The sequence below is a fragment of the Mustelus asterias genome, unplaced genomic scaffold (genome assembly GCF_964213995.1).
Source record: "Mustelus asterias unplaced genomic scaffold, sMusAst1.hap1.1 HAP1_SCAFFOLD_193, whole genome shotgun sequence".
NCBI classification, from domain to species: domain Eukaryota; kingdom Metazoa; phylum Chordata; class Chondrichthyes; order Carcharhiniformes; family Triakidae; genus Mustelus; species Mustelus asterias.
The window spans coordinates 701,820-716,952 of NW_027590186.1; the positions used below are offsets into that span (position 1 = coordinate 701,820).

At 46.6% G+C, this 15,133-nt stretch overlaps 1 protein-coding gene across 1 annotated transcript in view; it reads right to left on the bottom strand.

Annotated features, from left to right (window-relative positions):
• Positions 1-11,079: 11,079 nt before the first annotated feature.
• Positions 11,080-15,133, bottom strand: part of LOC144485391 (uncharacterized) — a 54,540-nt gene continuing 50,486 nt past the window's right edge. The window contains exons 6-8 of the mRNA XM_078203577.1: positions 13,272-13,334; positions 12,722-12,832; positions 11,080-12,179 (exon numbers count right to left, since the gene is read on the bottom strand). Of these exons, the coding sequence (XP_078059703.1) occupies positions 12,723-12,832; positions 13,272-13,334 (173 nt within the window). The 3' untranslated portion in view covers positions 11,080-12,179; position 12,722. The remainder of the gene's footprint in view (positions 12,180-12,721; positions 12,833-13,271; positions 13,335-15,133) is intronic.

The following is a 15,133-nucleotide window of genomic DNA, read 5'->3' on the forward strand; positions in this document are numbered from 1 at the left end:
TGTGTGTGTGTCAGCTGTTGTCTCAGAGAGTTTGCATTTCTGTCTGAGTGTGTGTGTATGCCTATGGGTGTGTGTTTGTGTGCGTGTATTTGTCTGAGCGTTTGGGTGCGTGTTTGTATGTGTGTTTGTTTCTGATTGTCTGAGTGTGTGTGCGCGTTTACCTGAGTGTGTGTGCATGTCTGAGTGTGCGTTTTCCTGTGTGCGTGTTTATTTGCGTGTGTGTATGTGCGTGTGTGAGAGTATGTGTGCGTGAGAGAGAGTGAGAGAGAGAGAGAGAGAGAGAGAGAGTGAGATTCCTCACTATACTCCATGACTGCAAGGTTCTGGTCTTACTGATGGGGCTCCCTTGCACTGAAGCACTTACAGTAGCTCCTGCTCATCGCATGCTCACTTTTCGATTTACTCTTTCAGCGCTGAGCAGTTAGGTTCAAATCGACAGCACACATAAGAACAGATTAATTTCCATGTCCTGAAAGCGTCGAAACAGCCCAGAATGTGCCTTTCTTTCTGCTTTTGGACTCTGCAGTTGTACTTTTGGTTCTTGCCGTTTGCAGCCTAATGTTTGAGTTGTATTATTTTCTGCACCTCTGGTCATCCAGAGGAAAGACAGAGAGAATCGTGGCATCCGCCTGTTCCCGCTGTGCAATGGACAGTCAGCAGGGGGCGGACGTAGGGCGCATCTGGACACTGAAACAGAAATGTTCATGCATTCATATAGGTTGCTCAATAATTAATTCAAATCTGAATAACATATTTGGAAGGTGCAGATCGTAGGACAATGACCATGTCACTGGAGAGTCCCAGACTAATATTCTGGGCACACGGATTCAATCCAATTCCCCACCCAGCACCCTCAGTGCACCGAATGCAATTTGAATTTTTGCATTCAACAATAACTTTTAAGTTTATTTATTTGTGTCACAGGTAGGCTTACATTAATACTGCAATAATGTCACTGTGAAAATCCTCTAGTCGTCACAGTCCGGTGCCTGTTCCAGTACATTGATGTAGAATTTAGCTTGGTCAATGCACCTAACCAGTACATCTTTCAGACTGTGGGAGGAAACCGGAGCACCCGGAGAAAACCTAAGCAGACACGGGGACAACATGCACATTCCGCACAGACAGTGACCCAAGCCAGGAATCGAACCCGGGTCCCTGGTGCTATGATGCAGCAGTGCTAACCACTATGTCAATGTCCCGCCAATCTGGGTTTAGATAGGAAGGCGAGAAAGAACATACTTGTTATAGATGGGGTGCACCAAAAGTTCACCAGACTGATACTTGGGATGTAAGCATTGTCCTTTGAGGAGAGATTGAGGTGTGCATTCAATTAAATTCTGAAGAGGGGGATAGAATATAAAAGCAGGGATGTCTTGATGCACCTGTACAGGGCATTGGTGAGGCCGTAGCTGGAATACTGTGTGCAGTATTGGTCCCCTTATATGAGGAAGGATATATTGGCATTGGAGGGAGTGCAGAGAAGGTTCACCAGGTTGATACCGGAGATGAGGGGTTTGGATTATGAGGAGAGGCTGAGGAGATTGGGTTTGTACTCGTTGGAGTTTAGAAGGATGAGGGGGGATCTTATGGAGACTTATAAGATAATGCGGGGGCTGGATAGGGTGGAGGCGGAGAGATTCTTTCCACTTAGTAAGGAAGTTAAAACTAGAGGACACAGCCTCAAAATAAAGGGGGTCGGTTTAAGACAGAGTTGAGGAGGAACTTCTTCTCCCAGAGGGTGGTGAATCTCTGGAATTCTCTGCCCACTGAGGTGGTGGAGGCTACCTCACTGAATATGTTTAAAGCGCGGATGGATGGATTCCTGATCGGTAAGGGAATTAAGGGTTATGGGGATCAGGCGGGTAAGTGGTATTGATCCACGTCAGATCAGCCATGATCTTATTGAATGGCGGGGCAGGCTCGAGGGGCTAGATGGCCTACTCCTGCTCCTATTTCTTATGTTCTTAAGAATGGGAGATCTCATTGAAAGATATAAAATTCTGACAATTCCAGGATTATGACCTAGCAGTACTGAAGGAACTGCCGATATATTTCCAAGTCGGGATGGTGAGTGACTTGGAGGCTGAATTTCCTTTTGATGGTGTCCTCAGGTATCTGCTGCCCTTGTGATTTTATCGCGGTAATGGCTGTGGCTCGTGGAAGTATTGTCTGGTGCTCTGGAAACACGAGTTCAAATCCCACCAACGGTAACAGGTGGAATTTAAAATTAATTAATAAAAATGTAGAATTGAAAATTCGGCTGAATAATAGAGAACTTAAGAAAACTGCCATCCGTTGTTGCAGAAGCACATTCTGCGCACCAATGTTGTACCAATGCCCATTGGAGTTTGGAAGAAAATGGGGGTTCTTATAGAAACGCATACAATTATGAAAGGAATAGATAAGATAGAAGCAAGGAGGTTGTTTCCATGGCAAATGAAATTAGAACTAAGGGACAAGACCTCAAAATAAAGATGAGGAGATTTTGGACTGTGTTGAGGAGGAACCTCTTCACCTAAATGGGTGAATGTGTATAAATTCCTGCCCAGTGAAGCAGTTGAGGCTACATCGTTAAGCGTTTTTAAGGTAAAGATAGATTTTTGAGCAGTAAAGGAATTCAGGGTTATGGTGAGCGGGCGGGTAAGCGGAGCTGAGCCCATGAAAAAATCAGCCATGATCTTATTGAATGGCGGATCAGGCTCGGAGGGCCAGATGGCCTATTCCTGCTTCTAGTTTTTATGTTCTTTCAGAAAGGAAATCTGCCTACAACCTGGACTATGTGTGAGACAAGACCTAGAGAAATGTGGCCGACATTTAGCTATCTTCTGAAATGTTTAGTGAGACAAGCGGCGAGAGGCTGCAGCAACCACATAGGGCGGAAGAATAAAAATAACTCGTCATCTCTTACATCTTCCAGCCCTCATGCAAAGACATCAATCTGAAACCTTAACTCGGTTTCTCACTTGCACAGTTACTGGCTGGCATGATGCAAGCAGCGTTTCCTGTTTTTGTCTGAAATGCTGCACTTTGGCCTCTTACGTTCACGCTGGTTTCTTCCCTGAAAAGAAATGTGTGGCTCATTTCGAGAATTCCAACGCGCAGCCTGTTTTCATCTTCACTCTTCCTGCCTACGAGTCCCTCCTTAGCCTGCTGCAATGCTCCAGTGAAGCCCCAAGGGCACTCTTTAAAAATAAGGGGTCGCACGTTTAGGAGAGGAAGAGTGGGGAGGTTTTCGTCTCAGAGGGTCATGTGTCGCTGGAAGTCCCTTCCTCAGAAGGCAGTGGAAGCAGTCTTTCAATATTTTTAAAGGCAGAAGGAGCTAGATTCTTAGTAAACAAGGAGGGTGAAAGGTGATCAGTGTTGGCAGAAGCTTATAATAAGATCAGCCATAATCTTATTTACTGCAGAGCAGGCCGGAAGTGACCAACTCCTACTTCTCAGTAGCCTGTATGTTACTGTATACATATTAAAATTTCGCGGTGGCTTGGTAAGGTGCACGTGTAAGAGACGTAGCAAGAACTGTTCCTGGAATCGAAGATGAGCAAGTCGGGTTTACATTGCCAATTGTTAGGGTTTGGGATTCATTGTCTCAAAGACCAGAGTAAACATTTTCCGTGGTGATTTTCAAAAGAGAATGATTACAAAATCCAAAGTATAACATGTCGAGGGACATGTGCCAACGGCAAATGCAGTGGGTTTTTTTTTAGCTCATTGAGATAGCAAGCATGCGCTCGTTAGGCCGAATTGCCTCGTTCTTTAATGTATGAACCGGATGAGTGACATGATTGACTGGAGTGCAACACTTTCATTTGATTCACTAATAGTTGCTGCCTGAAGAATCGGTTAAACAGATACTTGTTAATTCTTGGATTCTTTCTCAATAATTTTCATTCATTGGGCGATGAGTATTATTCGCAAGGCCAAAAATTGTTGCGAGTCCGAAACGCAAATTACTGCGGATTCTATAATCCAAAACAAAAACAAAACATTCTGGAATATCTCAGTGGGTGTGACAGCATCTGCGGAGAGAGAATAGAGCCGAAGTTTCGAGTCTCGATGACGATTCGTCAGGGCCATCCGGACTCGAAACGCTAACACTATTCTCTCTTCACTGATGATGTCAGAGCTGCAGAGCTTTTCCAGTATTTTCTGGTTTTGTGTTGCTCTTGCTAATTGCCCTTGAACAGTACAGTTTGCTAATGGCCATCTCAGATGATAGTTCACAGTCAACCAGGGGAGGGAATGGCGAGTGATATTATCGCTGGAGTATCAATCCAAAACCTCAGCTAATGTTCTGGGGTCCCGTGTTTGAAACACAATCCAATAAAATTATCTGAAATTTCGAATCTACTGATGACAGTAAAATCATTGCCAATTGTCAGAAAAAACAGTTGGGTCACTATGTCCTTTGGGGAAGGAAATCTGCCGTGCTTACCTGGTTTGGCCAACACGTGAGTCTAGAGCCACATCAATGTGGTTGACTGTCAACTGCCCTCCAAGGGCAACTGGAGATGGGCAATAAACGCCCATGTTCCATGAATGAATAAACAATACTGCGTGTCAGGAGTCTCATGAAAGCCAGACGGCGTAAAGACCGCAGATTTTCTTTCTTAAGGCGGGGAAGCTCGACTGAATTGGGGAGTTGGAATGGGGTTATACGAGGAAAGATCGGACAGAGTCCATTGGAGTGCAGAAGATTGAGTGATGATTTTTTGAAACACATATGATCTTTTTTGGGCGGGGGGGGGGGGCGGTTGTTGTGGGGAGGTGGGGGTTCGGAGGGGTAATGGGGCCAGCGGTGTGAGGGTGGAAGCTGACGGAATGTTTAACCTTTGCGGGACAGATAGGAAAGAGGGCGAAGAAAATAATTGTTTCTTCTCTCAGATGCCTGTATGCCTTTGGAACTGTCGTCTGCAGAAATCTACTGCAGCTTCAGTCGCTGGGAAAGTCTCTGAAAAGATTCATGCTTGTCGACAGTTGGCAACATCTGGCCTCTCACCCCTCCCCCCGCACTGCCTAACTGCCACCTCGCTGCTGGAGTTTCCAGTCCCGGGTGATTAAACCACACGTTCTGGTCTTTGAGTAAACTGAGAGGCTCAGCGACCTCTTGACTGAAACCGCACACTCGGCCCACTTCCTGCTGCCGTTGGTCGCCTTGTCAACCAGACCCTGGTTCCCCCAATCAGCAGTGAACGCATGTATCATTTTATCTCAACAGTTTCTATCAAAATAAGCAAGCCAAAGTCGATTAACCCCCCTACTGCCGAGAAGCAAAAGAAAATCAACACCTGATAGGAAATTCAGAGCATGGACTTCGAGACTGAGAAGTGTAATTTGTGCCATTCCTGTTAGAGAGCTGGATCATTCCTCTTAAAATATCAAGTACAGGTTGAGAAGTCACACGAAAGTTTTATGGGTTTGTTGCTCGGGGGAGCGGTCTCTGGGCAAGTCATCCAGAGTCCTCGGCACAGTGGTTAGCTCTGCAGTGCCAGAGGTACGGGTTCGATTCCAGCCTTGGGTGGCTGCCTGTGTTGAGTTTGCACGTTCTCGCCGTGTCTGCGTGGGTTTCATCCGGGTGCTCTGGTCTCCCTCAGTCCAAGGATGTGCAGATTGGGTAGATTGGCCATGGCAAAATGCACCTTTGTGCCCACAGATGTGCAGGTTAGGTGGATTGACCGTGGGCAGAGGGGAGGGTCTGGGTTGATTTCTCTTTCGGAGAATCAGTGCAGACTCGATGGGCCGAACGGCCACTTTCTGCAGTGTATGGTTTTTACGATTCTATTATTATATTCTATGGTGAACACGGGCACAAAACCCATCATGATCAATTGTTCCTCCCTCCCCCTTCAGGGGTGTTGTAACGGCATGACGATGAATCCAGAAAGCCAGGGCTAAAGCTTTGGACACACATGAGGATTGCATTCCTGCCATGGCAGTTGGAGAAATCTGAATTCAATAAAAGCAACCTGGAATTCAACAATCGAACCATGAGTCAATTGTTGTTAAAACCCATCTGGTTCACTGCATGAGACTTCAAGTACAACACCATGGTCAATGCAAGCCACGCGGTTCAATGGTGATTCGGGATGGGAAATACATTCTGGCCCTGCCGGAAATGCACGTACCGCTGGGTGAAGCAACAAATACGTTGTGTGTGGGAGTCTCTGGCCTGGCTAACGTTTATAGCCCATTCCAAATGGCCCTAATCACTGCTGCAGCCAATGTAGTCAAACCAGGCACAGGAGCAGCGTTTCGCTTTGGGTATTGGGAACATTTTTGGGTTCTTCTCGCTTCCAGGTGACCAGTTAGCTCTTCAATTCGTTATTCCGATCAGGAATTACCTTAACTTGCATTGTTTTTCGTTGTTATATTTTTCGGCGGGTTGGGGAGGGGGGTGGGGCGGGTGGGGGTGGGGGAGGATGTGAGTGGGGGGACGGCATTATAATGGTTAGACCACCAAAATAAAAGCGTTTCTGAATGGAGGGCTGTGACAAGTGGCGTTCCTCAGGGATCAGTGCTGGGATTTTGCTGTTTGTAATATATATAAATGATTTGGAAGAAAATGTAACTGGATTGATTAGTAAGTTTGCAGACGAAACAAAGGTTGGTAGATTTGCGGATTGGTAGACCTGCAGATAGCGATGAGGACCATCTGAGGATGCAGCAGGATATAGTTCGGTTACAGGCTTGGGCGGAGAGATGGCAGATGGAGCTCAATCCGGACAAATGTGAGGTAATGCATTTTGGAAGGTATAATGCAGATAGGAAATATACAGTAAAGGGCAGAACCCTGAAGAGTATTGATAGCAGAGGGATCAGGTGTAAAGGTCATTGAAAGTGGCAACCCAGGTGGAAAAGGTAGTCAAGAAGGCATACGGCATGCTTGCCTTCATCAGCCGGGGCATTGAATTTAAAAATTGGCAAGTCATGTTGCAGCTTATAGAACCTTAGTTAGGCCGCACTTGGAATATAGTGTTCAATTCTGGTCGCTACACTACCAGAAAGATGTGGAGGCTTTGGAGAGGGTACATAAAAGATTTACCGGGATGGTGCCTGGTATGGAGGGCATTAGTTATGAGGGGAGGTTGGAGAAACTTGCGCTGTTCTCACTGGAACGACGGAGGTTGAGGGGTGACCTGATAAAAATGTGCAAGATTATGAGGGGCATTGACAGAGTGGGTAGTCAGAAGCTTTTTTCAACAAAGAACAAAGAACAATACAGTACAGGAAGAGGCCCTTCGGCCCTCCAAGCCCGCGCCGCTCCCTGGTCCAAACTAGACCATTCTTTTGTATCCCTCCATACCCACTCCGTTCATGTGGCTATCGAGATAAGTCTTCAACGTTCCCAGTGTGCCCACCTCCACCACCTTGCCTGGCAGCGCATTCCAGGCCCCCACCACCCTCTGTGTAAAATATGTCCTTCTGATATCCATGTTAAACCTCCCCCCCGCCTCTCACCTTGAACCTATGACCCCTCGTGAACGTCACCACCGGCCTGGGAAAAAGCTTCCCACCGTTCACCCTATCTATGTCTTTCATAATTTTATACACCTCTATTAGGTCTCCCCTCATCCTCCGTCTTTCCAGTGAGAACAACCCCAGTTTACTCAATCTCTCCTCATAACTAAGCCCCTCCAAACCAGGCAACATCCTGGTAAACCTCCTCTGCACTCTCTCTAAAGCCTCCAAGTCCTTCTGGTAGTGTGGCGACCAGAACTGGATGCAGTATTCCAAATGCGGCCGAACCAACGTTCTATGCATCTGCAACATCAGATCCCAACCTTTATACTCTATACCCCGTCCTATAAAGGCTAGCATGCCATATGCCTTTTTCACCACCTTCTCCACCTGTGACGTCACCTTCAAGGATCTGTGGAATTGCACACCCAGGTCCCTCTGCGTATCTACACCCTTTATGGTTCGGCCATTTATCGCATTGCTCCCCCCTACATTAGCTCTACCAAAATGCATCACTTCGCATTGATCTGGTTTGAACTCCATCTGCCATTTCTTTGCCCAAATTTCCAGCCGATCTATATCCATCTGTAGTCTCTGACAATGTTCCTCACTATCGCCAGTTCCAGCCAATTTCGTGTCGTCCGCAAACTTACTGATCACCCCAGTTACATCTTCTTCCAGATCGTTTATGTAAATCACAAACAGCAGAGGTCCCAATACAGAGCCCTGCGGAACACCACTCGTCACAGGCCTCCAGCCGGTAAAAGACCCTTCCACTCCCACCCTCTGTCTTCTGTGACCAAGCCAGTTCCTCACCCATCTAGCCACCTCCCCCTTTATCCCATGAGATCCAACCTTTTGCACCAGCCTACCATGAGGGACTTTGTCAAACGCTTTACTAATGTCCATAGAGACGACATCCACGGCCCTTCCCTCGTCAACCATTCTAGTCACTTCTTCAAAAAACTCCACCAGGTTAGTGAGGCATGACCTCCCTCTCACAAAACCATGCTGACTATCGTTAATGAGTTTATTCCTTTCTAAATGTGCATACATCCTATCTCTAAGAATTCTCTCCAACAACTTCCCTACCATGGACGTCAAGCTCACCGACCTATAATTACCCGGGTTATCTTTCCTACCCTTCTTAAATAACGGGACCACATTAGCTATCCTCCAATCCTCTGGGACCTCACCTGTGTCCAGTGATGAGATAAAGATTTGCGTCAGAGGCCCAGCGATTTCATCTCTCGTCTCCCTGAGCAGCCTTGGATAGATTCCATCAGGCCCTGGGGACTTGTCAGTCTTTATATTCTCTAACAAACCTAACACTTCCTCCCTTGTAATGGAGATTTTCTCCAATGGTTCAACACTCCCCTCCGAGACACTCCCAGTCAACACATCCCTCTCCTTTGTGAATACCAACGCAAAGTATTCATTTAGGATCTCCCCTACTTCTTTGGGCTCTGAGCATAATTCCCCACTTTTGTCCCTGAGAGGTCTGATTTTTTCCCTGACACCCCTTTTGTTCCTAACGTATGAATAAAATGCCTTGGGATTCTCCTTAATCCTGTCTGCCAAGAACATTTCGTGACCCCTTTTTGCCCTTCTAATTCCTCTTTTGAGTTCTTTCCTACTTTCTTTGTATTCCTCCAGAGCTCCCTCCGTTTTTAACTGCCTGGACCTAACGTACGCCTCCCTTTTCTTTTTGACCAGTCCCTCAATTTCCCTGTTTATCCATGGTTCTCGAATCCTACCCTTCCTATCCTTCTTTTTTACAGGCACATGCCTGTCCTGCAGCCCTAACAACTGTTCCTTAAAAGACTCCCACATGCCAGTTGTGGATTTACCCTCAAACAGCCTCTCCCAATCAACAACTGCCAATTTCTGCCTAATCCCACTAAAGTTAGCCTTCCCCCAATTCAACACCTTACCCTTGGGACACCACTCATCCTTTTCCATCGCTATCCTAAAGCTAACAGAATTGTGGTCACTATTTGCCACATGTTCCCCTACTGAAACTTTGAAGACCTGACCGGGCTCATTCCCCAGTACTAGGTCCAGTATAGCCCCCTCTCTAGTCGGGCTATCTACATATTGTTCCAAAGAACCTTCCAGTACGCATTTTACAAATTCCTCCCCATTCAGAGTCCCAGCTCTAAGCGATTTCCATTCTATACCAGGGAAATTGAAGTCTCCCACTGCAACAACCCTATTTTTTCCTGCACCTATCCAGTATCTCCTGACATATCCGTTCTTCCACTTCCCTTGGGCTGTTGGGGGGCCTGTAGTATATCCCCAACATAGTGACTGCGCCCTTCCTGTTTCTGAGCTCCACCCACAGTGACTCGTTACTCGACCCCTCTGAATTGTCCTCCCTCTGCACCGCTGTAATATGTTCTCTAACTAATACTGCTACTCCCCCACCTCTTTTGGCCCCTCCTCTGTCTCGCCTAAAACACTTGTACCCCGGAATATTCAGCTGCCAGTCCTGTCTCTCTTTCAACCAAGTCTCTGTCACCGCAACTACATCCACATTCTTCGTAAGCATTAAGGCCCTAAGTTCGTCTGTCTTACCTGCTACGCTCCTTGCTTTGAAGTAGATGCACTCCAGACCTCCAGGCCCAGTGAGTTCATCCTCCCCCAGAGTGCTCTTCTTCTTTGCCAGCCTTGTCCTGGCCCCAAGCTCGTCCCCAGCCTCTACACTTGTAGACCTAATTTTTTGGTCCCCACCCCCCTGCCATATTAGTTTAAACCCACCCGAACTGCACGAGCAAAACTCCCAGCCAGGATATTCGTGCCCTTCCAATTTAATTGTGACCCATCCTTCTTGTACAGGTGCCATCCTCTCTTGAAAACTTCCCAATGATCCAGGAAAATGAAGCCCTCCCTCCTGGACCAGTCCTTTAGCCAAGCGTTCAATTGTATTAACTCCCTATTCCTAGCCTCACTGGCACGAGACATTGGGAGCAGCCCAGCTATTGCCACCCTGGAGGCCCTACCTTTTCGCTTATTTCCCAACTCCCTGAATTGCTCTCGTACGATCCCCCTGCTCTTCCTATCTACGTCATTTGCACCAATGTGTACAACGACATCCGTTTCTTTATCTTCCCCTTTTAATATGCCTCCTATCCGCTCGGAGACATCCAGTACCCCAACACCAGGTAGGCAGACTACCATCCTGGAGTCCCGTTCGCACCCACAGAATCGCCTGTCCATGCCTCGAACCGACGCATCCCCCACCACTATTGCTCTCCGAATTCCTCTCTTTCCTTTCCGGGCCACAGAACCTGATTCTGTGCCAGTGACCTGGTCACTGTGGCTTACTCCTGGAGAGTCATCCTCCTCCACACTATCCAAAGCAATATACTTGTTTTGGAGGGGGACAACCACAGGTGACCCCTCCATTAATTGCTCACTAAGAGCCAAGCCTTTCCTGCTATGAGAGACTTTAAAAAATAAATTGGCTCCAATTGGCGGGATCTGCCATGGGGAGTTGGTATCCTCATGATGGGCTCAGTGGCCTCCATTTGTGCTGCGCGACTACAAGAGCTCTCTGTCAACCAAACCAAATGCATGTCTTGCCATCGCTTTAACAAAGAAGCAGAAGACACCCTTCATTAAAGACTGCAAATTTATTCAATATTATAAGCGATGCATATGAAAAAATAACAAGGTGACAGATATGCACAAAGGTGTGATTAACGAACCAGAAGAGCATAAGACGGAGGAGTAGAAGTAGACCATTCGGCCCACAGGAGCTGCTTCGCCTTTCAATGAAATCATGGTTGGTTTGATATTATCCTCAACTCCACTTTACCACCTTAGCCCCATAACTCTCGCTTCCCCTGACTAACCGGATGATCTTAAATGTGTACGAATGTCCCATCTGTAAAATAACTTGAGAGCAATAACCTGATTTTAGGCTAAGCTCATGGCGAGATGTTCAAAAACTCTTGTTCATCTTACTAGTGAAATGCCGTGTCATGATAAAGCTCTGCACGGTGGCAAGTGGTTGCTCGATTATCTCTAAGGGTCCAGATGTACAGGCTGGGGTTTGGTGCCTCCGTGGCACTGGGAGGAAAATCTGGAGTCCAAGATTAAGTACAGGAGAAAGAATATCACCTTGGCAACAATCTAAAAGTTTGATGAAAATCCGATCAGACCCTTGCTGATTTAATGTATCTTACGCTCTTAAATTGCATGCATTAAAATGCAATGTTTAAAATAACTACCAGAGTAAAACAACCAAAAGGAACATGTGACGTGCCATTACCTAGATTGCCCTGTAAAAGGGCTGCCATTGTCACTATGGGCTGATTGGCTGCTTTCTCTGGAATAGGATTCTACTATTCTAAGCAAAGAATATAAAAATCGAAGTTCTATACGTCCTAAAATTGAAAATGCTGTTTTCAAAAATGTCTCCGACACTAATGCAGGCAGAAACCATATAAATGTTAGCTCCACGCTGTTGCTGAAATGCATAATTGAAATGTTTATGTAGCATAAGCAGTAGAATTCACGCAGAACCGCGAGTTTCAAATCAAAATAACAGTGGAAAAAAGTTACCGAAATGAGGGTCTTTTAAAGTTAAGTCGCCATTTAAAACAAGCGAGATTGAATTGCTTGAAGCGGAACTTCTGATCAGGAAGCCTCTGGATTTTGATGCCCCAGTCAATGAGTTCACACCTGAATCTATTTCATCGTCCAATGCAGTTCTGTTTGGAATGGAAGGAGCAACAGTAGTAGCACATCAAAGAGTCAGCAAGCAAAGAACACTTTGTATCTTTAGGGTCTCCATTAACATTCTCCAATAATATTCTCAGAAGCCACTGCAATTGCACAAGAACCCCGACAGTGCAGAAGGATGCGATTTGGTCCATAGAGTCTGCACCGACTCTCCGAAAGAGCCACACAGCTCAAGACCAAGGGATGGGCGTAAAACGTTAGGCTAGTCAGTGACACCCATAATTAAACAAAAATCTGCAGAGGTTTAAGAAGTCAAGGCTGCGATTGGGAGCGGGGATTGGCAGGTGGGGGCAGGGGGGGGGGAGGTGGTGCGGTGGCAAGGGAGGGATGAAAAGCGATGAGGATGGGGCACTGGAGTAAGAGTTCGTTTGTCTAAATGCATCCAAGTTTATGCTCACTCCACGGGTTAGTTTCAGCGTCTGCCTTAACAGTGGCCTCGCGAGATCCCGTCAATGGTCATTGTTCATCACAGTTTGTCTTTCTTGGCATGCATTCAGGTGACCGACCTTACCTCAAAATAGCCACACCCTGGCCGTCATCATGACATTGAAGACAATGCTCTTGAAAAACAAAATTCTTAGCCCCATCACCGTCAAAGACAGAAAGTTCACCCTCAGTCGATCTGCCAAATAAGAGAAACAAATGATAGATCTGGTTTAATGGATATATGATTTTGAATTGAAAAACAACTGTATACCTCTAATGTGATATTTTTTCCATTATCTAACAGCTTGGCTTTCGTCCGTCTGTCCATCCCTGTCCTTCCGTCCGTCTGTCCATCTCTGTCTGTCCGTCCGCCCGTCTGCCTGCCTGTCTATCTATCTTCACCTCTCTTTCACTCTGAATTTCTCTCTCTCTCTCCCCGCCTCTCCTCCTCTCTCGCTTTCCCCCTCGATTTATATATCTCTCTCCCTCACTCTGTGTGACAATCTATATTTCTCCCCATCTCACTATATGTCTATCATTCGATCTCCGGGTCTGTATCCGTGCCTATTTGTCCACTTATCAATCTGTCTATTTGCAAGTATTTTACTTTGATAAATGTTGAATAAAGCACATACCGTTTTCCGTGTCAGTTGATTCTGTCAAGGGATCATTTCGACCTGTAGGGCATTTAGGTTTACCTGGAAGGGCAAAAAAGACATTTGACTTATTAAGCAAGCAAGTGACATTACTGTAACCATGTTTGTTCTCAATGTCATTTTGAATAATGTTGTTGTCATAACCAAAAGCCACGAAGAAAGTAAGAATCAAACAGCACGATTGGACTTGTTCACTTGATTATTCACAACGGAGAAACATTGGTAGCTCTGCCGTTTAGTTCGGCCCAGATCTGAGTTCAAAGAGTGCAGGATCGATTCCCCATCAGGGATTAAAACCCAGGATCCAGGGCCGTTCCATCAGTGCAGTATTTCACTGTCTTCCGAAAAAGTCGTGAAACGGAGGCCTGATTTGAGCTCTGCAGTGGATTAAATGATATCAGGGCATTTCTCCAGAGGAGCGGGGTTCTCCAGTACCCTGGTTAGTATTTAATACTTCCCTAAACTCGGTGATGCACCAGTAGCTGCGGCTCCTGGACACTGCCCTGAATTATAATAGTTAGCTCTTATTATTTTTATTCATTTACGGAATGTGGACATCGCTGGCAGGTCAGCATTTATTGCCAATCCCTAATTGCCCCATTCAGAAGGTGGTTGTGAGTCTCCTGCTTGAACCTCTGCAGTCTGTCAGGTGTACGTACACACACAGTGCTGTTAGGGAAGAAGTTCCACCATTTTGACGCAGCGACAGTGAAGGAAATGCCGAAACATTTCCAAGTCAGGATGCTGAGTGACATGGAGGGTAACGTCCAGATGATGGTGTTCCCAGGTATCTGCTGCCCTTGTCCTCCGAGATGATAACGGTCGTGAGTTTGGAAGATTCAGCGGAAGGAGACTTGGAGAGTTACTGCTGTGTATATTGTGGATGGCACACACTGCTGCCACTGTGCATCGGTGGTGGAAGAAGTGGATGTTTGTGAATGGAGTACTTAATGCTAGAACGGCACAGTGGCACAGTGGTTAGTACTGCTGCAACCCCCCTCACCCCCTCCCCGCCCGCCGCCACTCCCCCACCCCACCCCCCCACCTCCCCGCCCACAGCGTCAGGGACCTGTGTTCGATTCCCGGCTTGGGTGATTGTCTGTGCAGAGTCTGCACGTTTTCCCCGTGTCAGCGTGGGTTTGATCCGGGTGCTCCGGTTTCCTCCCACAGTCCGAAAGACGTGCTGATTAGATGCATTGGCCGTGCTAAATTCCCCCTCAGTGTACCCGAACAGGCACAGAGTGTGGCGACTATGGGATTTTCACAATAACTTCATTGCAGTTTTAATGTAAGCCTACTTGTGACACTAATAAACAAACTGTTAATCAAGCGGAGCTGCTTTGTCCTGGGTCGTGTCAAATTTCTGAGTGTTGTTGGAGCTGCATTCATCGAGGCAAGTTGCGAATACACTACCACAGTCATGATTATGTCTTGTGGATGGTGCAGAGAATTTGGGGGATGAGGAGATACGTTACTCACCACAGGATTCCCAATCTCCGACATTCTCTTGCAGCCACAGCACTTATATGGATAGTCCAGTTCAGTTTCTGAGCAACGTTAACCATCAGGATGTTGATAGTGGGGGTTGACCTGATAGAAGTCTACAGGATTATGAGAGGCATGGACAGAGTGGATAGTCAGAAGCTTTTTCCCAGGGTGGAAGAGTCAATTACTCGGGGGCATAGGTTTAAGGTGCGAGGGGCGAGGTTTACAGGAGACGTACAAGGCAGATTTGTTACACAGAAGGTGGTGCGTGCCTGGAACTCGCTGCCGGGTGAGGTAGTGGAAGGAGATACGATCGTGAGTTTTAAGGGACACCTGGACAAATACATGAATAAGAT